This window comes from Pelophylax lessonae (genome assembly GCF_965119305.1).
Source record: "Pelophylax lessonae genome assembly, chromosome: 1".
NCBI classification, from domain to species: Eukaryota; Metazoa; Chordata; class Amphibia; order Anura; family Ranidae; genus Pelophylax; species Pelophylax lessonae.
The window spans coordinates 760,962,187-760,976,449 of record NC_138768.1 but is presented as its reverse complement, the minus strand read 5'-3'; the positions used below and the strand labels follow the sequence as shown (position 1 = coordinate 760,976,449).

The window sequence follows — 14,263 nt, the reverse complement described above, 5'->3', positions numbered from 1 at the left end:
GGTAGGAAAAAATTTAATCGGGCCTAGTCTGTGTTTGTACGTGTGAGATACACAGTTTTTTATCCTATTCCGCTATTCAATACACACCCTTTTGGTGTAAAAAACATTAAATTGCGGCATAGTTTGCATATTTGACTGTGAGATACACCCGTGCGATACTGTTGTTCTTTTGTTCCGCTATTCAATAAAGACCTTTCTAGGGCAGGATCTTAAATTTCAGAAATATGAGGAGAGCGTCAAATAGGGGCCGTGGCCTGGGTCGTGGTGGTGCTGCTGCTAGAGCTCCTGTTGCAAGGAGAGGACGTGGTCGATCTGTGCCAGCTACACGCACAAGTGAAACACCTTCCTCAAGTGTGAGTAGGCGACAGAACCTGCATCAGTATTTGGTAGGGCATCATACGCCCCTAGAAGTGATGAGGCCAGAACAAGTGGAGGCGATAGTAGATTGGTTTGCTGCTGACAGTGCCTCCAGTTCCTTCACATTGTCTCCCACCGAGTCTACTGCAGAAAGGTCACAGTTGGCACCTGCAGCCGATGTCCAACCGTCTTTCACCTCACCCCCTTGCAAATCAGGCAAGCAGTCTGAGCCCCAAGCCATACAGCAGTCTCTTCTTCTTTTTGATGACTCTGTCAGCAGGGTTTCCCAGGGCCATCCACCTAGCCCTGCCCCAGAAGTGGAAGAGATTGAGTGCAGCGATGCCCAACCACTTATTTCTCAAGATGAGTACATGCAAGGATCATCGCAGCACGTCTCCGATGATGACGAAACGCAGGTGCCAACTGCTGCGGCGTTCAGCATTGTGGAGACCGACAAGGAGGGCAGGGGTGAAGACTGGGTGGAAGATGATGTGGAGGACGATGAGGTCCTCGACCCCACATGGAATGAACGTCATGCAGGTGACCTGAGTAGTTTGGAGGAAGAGGCGGTGGTCGCACAGAGCCTCCAGCACAGCAGAAGAGGGAGCAGGGTGCAGAAGCGGAGCGGCCGTGCCCTAGACACTACGCCCCATACTGCCCAACGCAGCAAGGGAACGAGCGCACCAAAGTCAGCTCAAAGGAGTTCTCTAGCGTGGAAGTTCTTTAGAAAATGTGCTGATGACAGGACACGAGTGGTTTGCACCCTGTGCAATCAGAGCTTGAAGCGAGGCATAAACCTTCTCAACCTGAGCACAACCTGCATGATCAGGCATCTAAGTGCAAAGCACGAGCTGCAGTGGAGTACACACCTTCAAAACCAAGAAACGTCTCTGGCTCATTCTGCTTCCTCTTCTGCTGCAGTCTCGGCCGCTCCAGCCACATCTGTAGTGATACCGGCACCTGCCACCCCGCAAACAGACGATCTGTCAGCAACACCACCACCTGGGTCACCAACAACCATCTCCACAATGTCCCGTGGAAGCGTTCATATTTCCATCTCCCAAACACTTGAGAGGAAGAGGAAGTACCCCCCTACCCACCCGCGATCCCTGGCCCTGAATGCCAGCATTTCAAAATTATTGGCCTTTGAAATGCTGTCATTCCGTCTGGTGGAGACGCACAGTTTTAAAAACCTTATGTCGGTGGCTGTCCCACAGTACGTCGTGCCCAGCCGCCACTACTTTTCCAGGCAAGCCATCCCTTCCCTACACAACCAAGTGGGGGAAAAAAATCAGGTGTGCACTGCGCAACGCCATCTGTGCCAAGGTCCACCTAACTACCGATACGTGGACCAGTAAGCACGGTCAGGGGCGTTATATCTCCCTAACGGCACACTGGGTAAATGCAGTGGCGGATGGGCCTGAGGCGGATAGCAATTTGGCGCATGTCCTTCCACCACCGAGGATTGCAGGGCGCTTCAGTTTGCCTCCTGTTCCTAACTCCTCCTACTCCGCCTCCTCATCCTCTTCCGCCTCCTCATCCGGACAGCGTAACACCTTCACCACCAACTTCAGCACGGCCAGGGGTAAACGACAGCAGGCAGTTTTACAACTTGCCTGTTTGGGGGACAAACCACACACCGCGCAGGAGTTGTGGAGGAGCATGGAACAGCAAACAAATGAGTGGTTGCTGCCAGCGAGCCTCAAGCCTGGCCTGGTGGTGTGCGATAACGGGAGAAATCTCATAGCAGCTCTGGGCCTAGCCGGTTTGACGCACATCCCTTGCCTGGCGCATGTGCTGAATTTGGTGGTGCAGAGGTTCCTTAAAAACTACCCCGATATGTCAGAGCTGCTGCAGAAAGTGCGGGCCGTTTGTACGCACTTTCGGCGTTCTCACCCTGCTGCTGCTCGCCTGGCAGCGCTGCAGCGTAACTTCGGCCTTCCCGCTCACCGCCTCATATGTGACGTGCCCACAAGGTGGAACTCCACCTTGCACATGCTGGAAAGACTGTGCGAGCAGCAGCAGGCCATAGTGGAGTTTCAGCTGCAGCACGCACGCGTGAGTCGCTCTGCGGAACAGCACCACTTCACCACCAATAACTGGGCCTCCATGCGAGACCTGTGTGCCTTGTTGCGCTGTTTTGAGTACTCCACCAACATGGCCAGTGGCAATGACGCCGTTCTCAGCTTAACTATCCCACTTCTATGCCTCCTTGAAAAAACAATTCGGGCGATGATGGAAGAGGATGTGGCACAGGATGAGGAGAAGGAGGATGAAGAGGTAACATTTCAAAGGCTTTCAGGGCAGTCATTCACAAGGGGCTCCGAGGGTGGGTTCCTGCACACACAAACGCCAGGGACACAATTGTCCAGCAGGGGCACAGTTCTGGAGGATGAGGAGGATGAGGAGGAGGAGGAGCTGGAGGAGGAGATGGAACCATGTTCACAGCAGGGTGGCACCCAGGCCAGCTCATGGCCATCACTGGTGCGTGGCTGGGGGGATACAGAGGACACGGACGATACACCTCCCACAGAGGACAGCCTTTCGTCGCCTCTGGGCAGCCTGGCACACATGAGCGATTACATGCTGCAGTGTCTCCACAACGACCGCCGAGTTGCCCACATTCTAACTTGTGCTGATTACTGGGTGGCCACGCTGCTGGATCCCCGTTACAAGGACAACGTACCGTCCTTAATTCACTCACTGGAGCGCGATCGCAAGATGCGCGAGTACAAGCGCACGCTGGTAGACGCGATGCTGCTGGCATTCCCATCTGACAGCGGGGCCACAGTGGAAGCACAAGGCAGAGGAGGAGGAGGAGGAGGTCGCCAACTCAACCAGGGCACCGCCAGCACCTCAGAAGGCAGGGTTAGCATGGCCGAAATGTGGAAAAGCTTTGTCAGCACGCCACAACAAACAGCAGCACCAGCAGCTCAGATGGAACGTCTTAGCAGGAGGCAGCATTTTACCAACATGGTGGAGCAGTATGTGTGCACACGCCTACATGTAGTGAATGAGGGGTCTGCCCCCTTCAACTTCTGGGTCTCCAAATTGGGCACATGGCCTGAGCTTGCCCTTTATGCCTTGGAGGTGCTGGCGTGCCCTGCAGCCAGTGTATTATCTGAACGGGTATTTAGCACGGCTGGGGGTGTTATAACAGACAAGCGCAGCCGCCTGTCCAGAGACAATGTGGACAAGCTCACATTCATTAAAATGAACCAGGCATGGATCCCACGGGACTTTTCCGTACCTTGTGCAGAATTGCAATGGATACCGACCTTACCCAGCCATTGTTCCATTTTTGCTCTTTCTCACTCTTTTGGGGTGTACCCTCATTTAAAATTTGTGAAAAGAAGCAGTGTTGGCTACCTCGTCCTCCTCCTCAGGGCCAGATTAACGTAGGGGCTATTGGAGCTGCAGCTCCATGCAGGCCCCTACCTTTTACATAGGCCCCGGGTTGGCCATATTCACTGTGACCGCTCTTCTGTCACTTGTAAACACAGAAGTCTGGCTTCTATGCTCGCTTCCCCAGGCAGCACCCTCAGAACCTCCCCACACAGCGCGAAGGCCGGACAAGGAGGGACAGTTGCCGATGCATGGATGTGTTTATGGGCTTCAGAGACAGCATCCCATGTTGAATTAGGCATGCATGGCTGCACCCTTCCTCCTCTGGGTGCATGCCAAGGCACGGCCCTTAAGGCCCTTCAAAATCCTCAGCACCAAGACCATGATGCTCTTAATCCGGCCCTGGTCCTCCTCCACCGCCGCTTCCACCTACACCGCCCATAGGTGTGCGCAGCCTATTGCATTAGGGTGTGCACCCCAAAGTTGAAATACACATGCATGTGTTTGCCTACATGTACATGGCCCCGATACATTACTCTCCCTGCTGGCAAAGAGAAATAGAGCAGAGCAGGTGCGAGGGAGATCTTTCCCATCTCCTCACTGGCAAACAGAGCGATAATGCTATGTGCCCTAGGTGATTAGGGTGTGCCCAGGTACACCAGGCACACCCTGTGCGCACGCCTATGACACCGCCACATCCACCACCACCTCAACCTCCCTCCTACTCCTTATGGGCCTCGTCCTTCAGAGATGAAGAACATTGTTTTCTTTTTCTGTTTTTTTTTTGTTGTTTTAAGTTATTTCCCTATCCACATTTGTTTGCAGAGCACTTGCCATGCTCTTAACTACGTTTTGCTGCCATTTGCAGCACTCTAGCCCTTTCCATTGGTGTTTTAGAGCCATTTTAGTGCCTTAAAGTTCGGGTCCCCATTGACTTCAATGGGGTTCGGTGTCCGGGAAAAGTTCGGTAAAAGTCCGGGACACGGACCCGGACTTTTTTTTAAAGTTCGGCCGAACCCGTCGAACACGGACATCTAGGTGTCCGCTCAACCCTACTTAAGAATCCTAAACGTTTACACAGTAAGTACTGTATGCATAACACTTCACAATTTGAAGCTAAACTTCATGCAAGCAGCCTGATTCATATATATATATATATATATATATACATATATATATACACACAGTAAACCCCCGCTCCATCGCGGTTCAGTTTTTGCGGTCCCGGTATATTGCGTTTTTTTTGTAATGTTATTTTACTATATAAATCATTAAAAATGAAATATTTTTTGTGTTTTCCATAGCTCTTGCTATGTCTTTAAGTATCTTTTATGTGTTTAAATGAGTTTCTATTGTTTTAAAAGTGTGTTTAAAGACCTTAAAATGCTTTTACACGTACAGTGACAGTAAAAAAATCATGCCTACAATGCATTTTAATAGGGTTTTTCTATTTAGCGGATTTTCACTTTTCGCGGCTGGGTCCGGAACGTAACCCCCGCAATGGAGGGGGGTTTACTGTATATATATATATATATATATATACACACATATATATATATATATATACAGTATATACAGTATATATATATATAAACAGCCCTCACATTTTCCACTCGCCTGCTCGAGTGGAAAATTATGTAGGGCGAGCTCCGGGAGCCGCTCAGGGGAAGAGAGGAGGGGAAAGCCGGTGGATAATGATAGATTGCGGATCATCTAACTGTAACAGCTTTAATTGTAATTGCCGGACGCTCGCCGACACACACAGTCCCGCCTCCTAGCCCAGCTTCTTTGATAGACAGAACACCTGGCCAACCAGGACGTGTGACGTCTATCAAAGAAGCCGGGCTAGGAGGCAGGACTGTGTGTGTTAGCGAGCGCCCGGCAATTACAATTAAAGCTGTTACAGTGGGATGATCCACGCTCTGTCATTATCCGGCCAGCAGTGGCATACCAATGGGGGTGGGTGTCAAGCCGGTACTCGTGCCAATCATCTCCTCATGTTAAGGCAGCTGCTCCCTCGGTCTGTGCTGCGCTGCTCGCGGGGGCTGGAAGAAGGTGAGTGCCCAAGGTTTGAGCAACCTCCCTGTGTGACTGGATAGGGGGAGTGGTGTGGCGGCTGCATATAGAGGAATTGATCTTTCCATATTCCTCCTGCAGCCGCTGGATGCCTGATTCTCCTCTCTGCAGGCATTCAGCGGTTACAGGAGGAATATGGAAAGATCAATTCCTCTATATGCAGCCCACCATCCCCCTCCTATACAACTTCTTTTTATCTTTTGCTGGCCCCCCAGTGCTGTACAGCCCTCCCCCTCTTCAGCCCCTTAGTGCTCTTCAGCCCCCCCTCTTCAGCCCTCCCAGTGCTCTTCAGCCCCCCCTCCAGCCCCCCCAATGCTCTTCAGCCCTCTCAGTGCTCTTCAGCCCCTCCTCTCTAGCCCCCCCAGTGCTCTTCAACCCCCGCTCCAGCCCCTTAGTGCTCTTCAGCCCCCCCTCCAGCCCCCCCAGTGCTCTTCAGCCCCCCCCCTCCAGCACCCCAGTGCTCTTCAGCCCCCCTCCAGCCCCTTCTGAATTAATGCAAAAACATTTAACAGTGTAATTTTATGAGATCATTTATGAGGGCGTGTTTAGGGGCAGAATTAGGGGCGGGGCAGGGTAGGAGTTGGGTGGGGCAACTGGTGGTGAGTAACCCTTAAGGCCTGGCTAGTAGCTCAGGACTTTAAATGTTGAGCCCTGTATATATATATATATATATATATATATATATATATATACACACACACATACACAGTATCTCACAAAAGTGAGTACACCCCTCACATATTTTATTATATCTTTTCATGTGATAACACTGAAGAAATGACACTTTGCTACAATGTAAAGTATAAAGTAAACTGTACATTTGCTGTCCCCTCAAAATAACTCAACACACAGCCATTAATGTCTAAACCGCTGGCAACAAAAGTGAGTACACCCCTAAGAAGAAAATGTCCAAATTGGGACGAATTAGTAATTTTCCCTTCCCCGGTGTCATGTGACTCGTTAGTGTTACAAGGTTTCAGGTGTGAATGGGGAGCAGGTGTGGTAAATTTGGTGTTATCGATCTCACTCTCTCATACTGGTCACTGCAAGTTCAACATGGCACCTAATGGCAAAGAACTCTCTGAGGATCTGAAAAAAAGAATTGTTGCTCTACATGAAGATGGTCTAGGCTGTAAGAAGATTGCCAAGACCCTGAAACTGAGCTGCAGCACGGTGGCCAAGACTATACAGCGGTTTAACAGGAAAGGTTCCACTCAGAACAGGCCTGGCCATGGTCGACCAAAGAAATTGAGTGCACATGCTCAGCATCATATCCAGAGGTTGTCTTTGGGAAAAAGACATAGGAGTGCTGTCAGCATTGCTGCAGAGGTTGAAGGGGTGGGGGGTCAGCCTGTCAGTGCTCAGACCATACGCCACACACTGCATCAAATTGGTCTGCATTGCTTAAGGCAAGCAGACTAAGGACATGGATTCCTGGAACCATGTTTTGCGGTCTGATGAGGCCAAGATAAACTTATTTGGTTCAGTTGGTGTCAAGCATGTGTGGTGACAACTAGGTGAGGAGTACAAAGACAAGTGTGCCTTGTTTACAGTCAAGCATACTGTACTGTACTGTGACATACTGAAGCAGAGCATGATCCCCTCCCTTCGTAGACTGGGCCACAGGGCAGTATTCCAACATGATAAAAACCTAAAACATACCTCCAAGATGACCACTGCCTTGCTAAAGAAGCTGAGGGTAAAGGTGATGGACTGGCCAAGCATGTCTCCAGACCTAAACCCTATTGAGCATCTGTGGGGCATCCTCTAACGTAAGGTGGAGGAGCGCAAGGTCTCTAACATCTACCAGCTCTGTGATGTCTTCATAAAGAAGTGGAAGAGTACTCCAGTGGCAACCTGTGAAGCTCTGGTGTACCCCATGTCCAAGGGGGTTAAGAAAGTGCTGGAAAATAATGGTGGCCACACAAACTTAGGGGTGTACTCACTTTTGTTGCCAGTGGTTTAGACATTAATGGCTGTGTGTTGAGTTATTTTGAGGGAACAGCAAATTTACATTGTTATAAAAGCAGGACACTTACTAAATTACATTGTAGCAAAGTGTAATTTCTTTAGTGTTTTCACATGAAAAGATATAATAAAATATTTGCAAAAATGTGAGGGGTGTACTCACTTTTGTGGGATACTCCAAATGGTACTCAGTAGCTTGTATGGCCCCCACATGCTTGTATGCATGCCTGAAAATGTTCCTAATGAGACAACTGATGGTGTCCTGGGGTAGTTCCCCCCAGATCTGGATCAGGGCATCAGTGAGCTCCTGAACAGACTGAGGTGCAACCTGGCAGCATCAGATGGACCGGAACATAATGTCCCAGAGATGTTCTATTGGATTTAGTTCAGGCGAGCATGTTTGTCATTCATTGATATCAATTCCTTCATCCTCTAGGAACTGGCAGCATACTCTCACCACATGAGGCTGGGCATTGTTGTGCACCAGAAGGAATCCAGGACCCACTGCACCAGTGTAGGGTCTTATAATGGGTCCAAGGAGTTCACCCCGATACCTAATGGCATTTAGGGTGCCATTGTCAGGTCTGTGTGTCCCTCCATGGATTTGCCTCCCCAGACCATCACTGTCCCACCACCAAACCAGTCATGCTGAACGATGTTACAGGCAGCATAATGTTCTCGATGGCTTCTCCAGACCATTTCTGGAAAGGTGAATCAGCAGCCTGGCTGCATCTTCACTACAGAAAAGCGAAAGTTTGTGTTCCAAAAATTCGCCTAATCGATATCCCGTTATGTGGAATCAGTCAAGTTAGTCCCTGAAGGAGCATAGCTCAAAAAAGGGGGAGTCATGAATAGTGACCGTTGGACAGTTAAATACCAGAAAAAGAAAAGGTATGAGATGACAGACCGTGGTCTGTCGATCTCAACAAGAGACCAACTAAGGGCACTAGAGACTCAATTTGGTAAAAAATATAAATTTTATTGGGCATGTATGCCTGAAAAATTAAACAACTATAAGGGAAACTCAGGGTAGTGGGGGTTACACTGTACACTGTTGAGTCTCTAGTGCCCTTAGTTGGTCTCTTGTTGAGATCGACAGACCACGGTCTGTCATCTCATACCTTTTCTTTTTCTGGCTGCATCTTCAGACAGGAGTCCCCATCTATTGTGAATAGTTTAAGTTGGAGTATCCCACTCTTCCCTTCTCCCATCCCTAATTTAAATAAAACCACAAAAACAACTACATCCCCTTGACTTTCATTGACTGAGCCAGAGAGTAAAGAGGTACAGTAAATTGTGCATGCTGCAGTTGCTATCGGTAACTCAGGGGAATTCCCAAAATGAATAATCCAGCAGTCCTCAAGGGGGCAGTGCTACAGCTATATATATATATATACAGTGTATATATATATATATATATATATATATATTTTTTTTTTTTTTTTTTTTTACTTCAAAAAGTTTTTATTGAACAAAAACATAAGCAGAAGATACAGAACTGAGGCTACAGCTATATTTATTGGTACAACAGTGCCAGGCTAATGAAAGCTTCCAAGTTCGGGAGCTGGGTCCGGTGAACAAACACACGGACAGGAGTCAGACTTGACTGTCCTGTGTGTGCCTGTTCCCATGGAGACGGACATGCATTCCTGCAGTTGTGGGCCCTGCATGGCCCAAGTGGCCTGACAGCAGCGCAGGCACTTGCCACCTGCTAAGTTTGGCGGCGGGATGCACACGGCCGACAGGCACTTGCCACCTGCTAAGCTTGGCGACGTGATGCACACGGGAATCGGAACTAATGCTTGGCTGGTGCTGGGCCTTCCCAGCGTGCCCATTCGGTAAGATGGCCCTGATATAAATATAAATATATATATATATATATATATATATATATACACAAAGGGTCCTGAAAGTGTTTCTGCACTGTTATTATTTTGTTGGAAACCGAGGGTGGTGTCACTCTGTGGTGAAGATGGCTTTTTTATTTAAAAAAAGCATGGAAGCTTTTTGAACAACCCTTGTGTATTTATAAATTAACTTTTTATACCTGCTCATGATTTCCTTATTAATATTCTATTACTTAAACACTGACACCAAGCCTAAATTGTTGGTAGACCTCCTGGTGAGTTTATTTACAATTTAAATTATTTTTCTTTTTTTTGTAATTTTCGTTTTGCCTTTTTTATACTATAGATCTTTGTAACAACCAAATGTACATTCATTTACAGAAAAAGTAATTCAGAAGAAGTTATTTTGGCAGGCAGTAACATGACAAAAATGTTACACAATTACAATAAATGGTTGCCAAAACATGCAGCTTCTAACAGTTAGGGAACAGCTTCTGCTTTCATATTGAGCAGGTCATGCTTGGATCACTCTCAAGAGCTGGTATAAGTTTTTTTACACTCTTTACAAAGAATTATTTAATAAATGACAATTTATTCCCAGAGATTAAATAATCTTCATTAAGACACCTTTTCTCAAATTAAAACTTTGGAAAAGTCCTGCATAGGAAGGGCAACAAAAAGGCAATCACTGCTTGTTGACTGATATATTTGTGTGTAAATGTTAGCTTAAACTATTGAGCTCTGCAATCAACAGCTCTTTTACCACAGGTAGTAGCAAGATGTATTGATGACTCCAAAGGACTCCAAAGGAGCTGCTGGAATTAGCTGGGTCCCCTTACCTGTCCACAGGCTGCCCACCCTGTTACTAGTCCCAATAGCTCATCCACAAACTCACACTCCAGTCCAGAGGCTTTTTTACTGTTTATTACAGAACACAGACAAAATACAGGGAGGAGAATACTCTGCGCTCAGCTTCCTGAAAAACCCAGCAGGAACATGTCCTTTAGCAGCAAACAAAATGTAGTACTGATAATGGGGGGAAGGGGCAGCCAAATGAACCTATGATTCTGTGAGAGCTGTCACAAGCTCTCTATAGCTCCATATGATGGCTTACCATAAGTGTGCGCAGCCTATTGCATTAGGGTGTGCACCCAAATGTTTTAAAACATTAATTGGTGTCAGTAGAGCAGTGGATTTTGTCAGTAGAGCAGTTGAGTTCTCAGTAGGGCAGAGGTTGGTGTCAGTAGGGCAGTGGACGGTGTCAGTGTTTTCTATTTTTATTATTTTTAATATTTCATTCTTTATCATTTTTTACAACAGGGGGAATCTGTGCCGCACAGGGGGATTAAGGTGTGCCCAGGCACACCCGGCACACCCCCTGCACACGCCTATGTGTCTTACCCTCAGTCAGAAAGCTCCACAATATCTGGAGCTGTAGGAGATACTGTAGGTTCTTCTCACAAAGTTCAGATGGCAGATTCTGCCCAGCTCCCTTGCGACACTATTTAGTGAGTGATCCCTTCTCCAGCTAACCTGCAACAGGTATCTCTCCCTAAGGTCCCCAGCCCATAGCACATGCTGGGGCCTAGCACAAGTTTCCATTTCCCATGTACACAGGTCTCCTCCTAGGAAAAGCCCCAGGGGAGAGAGAGTTTCTGACCAGATCTTTCCAAATATTTATCTCCTCCTCAGCAATACCTGACTTCTTCAACAGGTAGGAATAATTAAAGCCCAGGTTCAGGATAAACCTACAGAATGGGTGGCACAGTGGTGAAGTGGTTAGCACATTCGCCTAGCAGCAAAAGGATTGCTGGTTTAAATGCAAACCACGACAATACCTGCCTGGAGTTTGCATGTTCTTCCTGTGCCTGGGTTTCCTCCGGGTTCGAATCCCAACCACGAAACTACCTGCCATGAGTTTGTATGTCCTTCCTGTACCTGGGTTTCCTCCGGGTACTCCAGCTTCCTCCCACACTCCATAGACATGCTGGTAGGTTAATTGGCTCCTGTCTAAATTGTCCCTAGCATGTATGAATGTGAGTTAGGGACCTTAGATTGTAAGCTCCTTGAGGGTAGGGACTGATGTGAATGTATATGTAAAGCGCTGCGTAAATTGACTGCGCTATATATGTAACTGAAATAAATAAATCCTGAAAAATAAATTTCAGCTTAGCTAGCTAAACCCCATAGTACACTAAATTAAACAGCCTACAGCATGGAAGCTACAAAGATATAGAGAAATAGGAGGCTAAGATCTCAATCCTCTGGTGGTAAAGAGGAATACATATTTAAAATGGAATATTGCTTAGCACATGTACTATTTAATGGTATGTATTGTTTTTTGTCCCTGAGCATAATAAATAGTCTTTACAAAATCAATGTGATTTCCAACAATATTATTTTATTTACTGCAAGGCTGATAGGAGAAACATATTTACCATTAAAACTATGAAGCACAGGTGATGTAATTTTGATAAAGCCAGAACCTATTGCATTTTTATTTTTACAAATACTGTACATTTGATGTCATATAAATAATTCTGCATTTGAAAAAAAAAAACAGTGCACAGTAAATGCATGTATGCTGAGCAGGTGTATAACTTATATTATTTAGTAAATCATTTCCATGATGAGATTTGACAGTTCCCTAAATGAAGAAGTAGTACACTTCAACAGTATTGTATGCCAACCCAATCAATTGTAGTACTGTGTGCATACAGCATAGGCAATCTCCAGACCTGGTGACAGCTGCCTTGCTGTAAATTTAAGCTAAAATTCACTCCATTTCTATATTAGTTTAGAATATAGATGTATTCATGCAAGTTGCTGTGAAAGATTGACTTACTGTTTTCTAAGTTGATAGTAAAATCTCCTTTGGGATTGGTATATGTCATCATTTCCCCAGAATGTCTTAAACAAAGAAAACAAATACAAGATTCAGACTGCGTTACAAAAAAAAAAAACAAAAAAAAACAGCATATCCTAACTAATGTTAAAGTGAGCCTAAACTCAAAATCATGAAGATTTGCTATTTTATAGGAAATCTCTAGAAATGTTTATTGCAAATAAGCAGTACACTGAAAAATTGACTTTGTCTTAAATTACTCTGAAAATTACAGTGCACTTACTGTGCCTAAACATTCCTGTGCCCACAGCTTAATTGCTGTATTTCTGCAATGTGAGATTCCTGTGTACTGCTGCCTCTAACTGCTAGTCTCACCAGATTTGGAGTGAAATTTGCTAAAGTCACTGTTTGATGCTCATGGCTTTTACTTCTAAGAGGTGCAGGATCGCAAACATGACTCCCCCCACCTCCATGGGGGAGATCATGCAGCATTGAATGGTAGATGTGGCCAGTCGGGTATTGGTAAATGCTAGGAGTACTTTATGCACAGAGTGCAAAGTTAAGGAGTGCGCTACATATAGAGTGCAGAGTTCAGAAGTGTGCTATGCGCAGAGTGCAGGGTTGAGGAGTGTGCTACATTCAAAGAGCTGAGTTTACAAGTGTGCTATGCACAGAGTGCAAGATTCAGGCATGTGCTTCATTCAGAGTGCAGAGTTCAGGGGTGGGCTATGTAAAAAGTGCAGAGTTTAGGAGTGTGCTATTTACATAGTACATGATTCAGGAGTGTACTATGTATAGAGTGCAGTGTTTAGGAGTGCACTATGTAGAGAATGCAGGGCTCAGGAGTGCACAGTGCAGGGGTGAGGAGTGTGCTAAGTAAAGAGTGAAGGGTTGAGGAGTACATATCTCATAACCAAAAATAGTTTGACCCCCAAATTATCTCCCCAGTACAGAACTCCCCCTCACCAATAACCTCTTCCCCACTTCCAGTACAGATCTCTCCCCTGATAACCCTTCCCCCAGCTACAACGTACAGCATTTGAGTGAACACTGCCAGCTTGGGCTCCAGGAGGAGCTTCTGCAGTGAGACTAGAATGGATATGTAGATTTGCGCCACCTCTTCTGCTGCCATAGCGATATGCAGGGCAGGGAGGGTTTTGTGCAGCTGCCAGGAGAGGAGCGCTGTTACTTGTCAATGCAGGCACCACCCTTCTGTATTTAAAAGTGAAAGTGCTGAGCAGCAAGCAAGGGACCAGAGCCAGAAGTGGCAGAATGGAGTTTGGTAATGTTCCAGCTAAAAAAGCTCTGGTGATGCTAAATGTTCACCTTGCTGGAGTTAGAGCTGTACCTGAGGATGTGCAGTGCATGGATTCCCTTGCTTCTGCTACTGGATCAGCAGGGTGCTCTGATATTAAGGAGCAAAGACTTGCACCTCTACCAAAAATAACCACATCCAGGCACAGTGCTGTCAGTAATTGTAAACAGTTCAGCTGCCAGGAAACAGCAGGTAATACAAGTGACTAGTTCTTTGCCCTCTGCTTGCCTTAAAGAAAAAAAAAAATTCTACAATTTTGTCCCTATGTACTGGAACATGTCTGTTTGAGTATCCATAGTTGAAGCAGCATCCATTCTTTTACTACCAGGTGCATACTTGCTCAGGGGCAATGCGGTTGAATGTGATAATATGCTTTGCTACATGCCATTATCCTGGAATTAAAATATAGCCCCCACAGCATTAGAAGATCTTTATAGTCAAAGTGTAAGTACATAAGGTGCTAGATAAACACAGCTTCACAAACTATATTGGCACAATAACAATGAAGAC

At 46.5% G+C, this 14,263-nt stretch overlaps 1 protein-coding gene across 1 annotated transcript in view; it reads right to left on the bottom strand.

The window, feature by feature from the left end:
* The window catches only part of ARAP2 (ArfGAP with RhoGAP domain, ankyrin repeat and PH domain 2), a 570,354-nt gene that overhangs the window by 509,151 nt on the left and 46,940 nt on the right, over positions 1–14,263 (bottom strand). The window contains exon 3 of the mRNA XM_082248393.1: positions 12,439–12,503. Within this exon, the coding sequence (XP_082104519.1) occupies positions 12,439–12,503 (65 nt within the window). The remainder of the gene's footprint in view (positions 1–12,438; positions 12,504–14,263) is intronic.